Consider the following 1,939-nt stretch of genomic DNA (forward strand, 5'->3'; position numbering starts at 1 on the left):
CCTGGGACAGACCTTCATGACCCATCTTACCTCGAAAGAGGACTCCAGTTCGTCCACTAAGGTAATGTTAGAGGTTCTCGGAGCCCCTGGCGCGGCCTGAAGAAGCGAAGCCTGGCCTGGGAGTCCCGGCGGGGGTGGCTGGGGCCCCGGTGGCTGTCCGGAGAACATGCCACCCAGCGGAGCCGCCATGTCTGCAATGGCTGGGAAGAGGCCCACTTCGCATGCGTGGGGCCCGCACCGCCGCGGTGGGTCACATGACGAACCTGGTCACGTGACAAGTTGGGCGCCCGGAGGCGTCTGCCGGGGGCGGGGGAAATCGCGTCTTTGATACCTTGGTTTTATTTTTCCGTCCGAGCCGCAGAGGCGGCTTGGGATCTCTTATTTTACTTTACTTGAAAAATTGAAGGCTTTGAGTGGATTTGACAGACTTGTGTGGAGAGGAGAACCAACTACAGTGGAGCGAGCCCTCCAAGAGAAGCAACTCCTGTGCTAGTCCCGACTTTTGTCCTAAAAACATTGTGTGATTTGGCCGAGCGATTTCGTGTCCCCAGCTTCGGTTTATCCGTTGGTAAAAGGAGGAGTCACTCATTCATTCCACAAAGGTTTACTGAGAGAATTTTCGATGTACCCATCACTAATCCAGTCACTGTGGATGTAGCCGAAACAAGACAGATAACGTTCTCCCTAAATTCCTACAGGAAGAGACCGGTTATAAAAACGACTGTTAAAAATATAATCGTGATTGTATTACTTTAAAAGAATACCAATATTTTATTGCTCTATGATTTAGTAAACCATTTGCAAATTGGAGAAACATTTCCTCATACAAGAGGAAGCCGCTTACAGAGAACGGAGAATTCAGAGGCTTGAATAACTTTTGCTTAACGAATACACGTCTCCATGGTGGTGAAGTATTTAATGGATACTGAGTTAACATTCATAGGCTATTGGGTCGCTATGAGTCGGAATCCACGTGAAGACAACGTGTTTAGTTTTTGTTTTGTTTTGTTTTTAGTAGTTTTTAGACATTAAAAACGTAACTTCACGGAAGATTCGCCTCTCCACACCCCTGCAGTCCCGAGATGTCCAGAAATTCAAATTAAAGAAGCCCAAGTCTGTCTGTCTGTCATAGTCTGGCTTTGGAACAAATTTGGGTGAGAGCGGAGGGGGCAGGGTGGGACGCTGATTAATCTTGGGTAAGGAATTTCGTGGACACGAAAAACCCTCTTAAAATACCAAATATCTATTTTTTTTTTTTTATCTTACTCAGAGATTTCCAACATATTTTATTTTGCAGACCACTGGTTTGTAACTTTTGAGGACCAACATCTGTATAAATTCATATAAAATGCCCAATTAATTTCAGTTCTGTAGCCTCTTATGTACTGCACTGTACACCATACTTACGGCTTGAGTTCCAGTTACACATGCATAAAGGCTACCGGGTTCGTTCCTGAAGGAGAGCGCATCTTAGTTAAAGCCTCTTCCACGGAGCTTCAGCTTTCAAGTGGTGGTTTCCTTTGGCAAGAGGTTGATCAGTGTACATGGCTTTGGTGCCTGTAAGCAGGAAGCATTAAGGAACTTGGAGAAACATGGTGCTTTTTCTCTTATGAAAACAGACACTTGAGGATTCAGTGTGCGTGTGCTTAACGACAGGAATCCCTCCTGTTTAGTAGGTGAAAATACAAGGAAACCTCTGTTTCTAAGTAACACAGATAAACACCTTCTTCGATCGCCTATTTGTTCTAGAACTACAAAATTTAATTCAAGAAAATATAGGTCCTGTGAAAGACTTGAAAGTTTTATAAAACTAAAATCTAGTTTTCCCCAGTAAATTGTATTTTAGGCAAAATCCTCCCAACGCTTCTAAAATAATACTAAAAGGGGCATCTGATTATACAAGAGCAATAAAAAAATTAAATATTTATTTGAATAACAA

The 1,939-nt window shown here is 43.6% G+C and overlaps 1 protein-coding gene across 1 annotated transcript in view; it reads right to left on the minus strand.

Moving 5' to 3' along the window:
* Positions 1–197, minus strand: part of MED28 (mediator complex subunit 28) — a 10,558-nt gene extending 10,361 nt beyond the window's left edge. The window contains exon 1 of the mRNA XM_004375157.3: positions 31–197. Within this exon, the coding sequence (XP_004375214.1) occupies positions 31–189 (159 nt within the window). The 5' untranslated portion in view covers positions 190–197. The remainder of the gene's footprint in view (positions 1–30) is intronic.
* Between the last annotated feature and the right edge of the window lie 1,742 nt (positions 198–1,939).

This window comes from Trichechus manatus, unplaced genomic scaffold (assembly GCF_000243295.1).
Source record: "Trichechus manatus latirostris isolate Lorelei unplaced genomic scaffold, TriManLat1.0 scaffold00034, whole genome shotgun sequence".
NCBI lineage: Eukaryota > Metazoa > Chordata > Mammalia > Sirenia > Trichechidae > Trichechus > Trichechus manatus.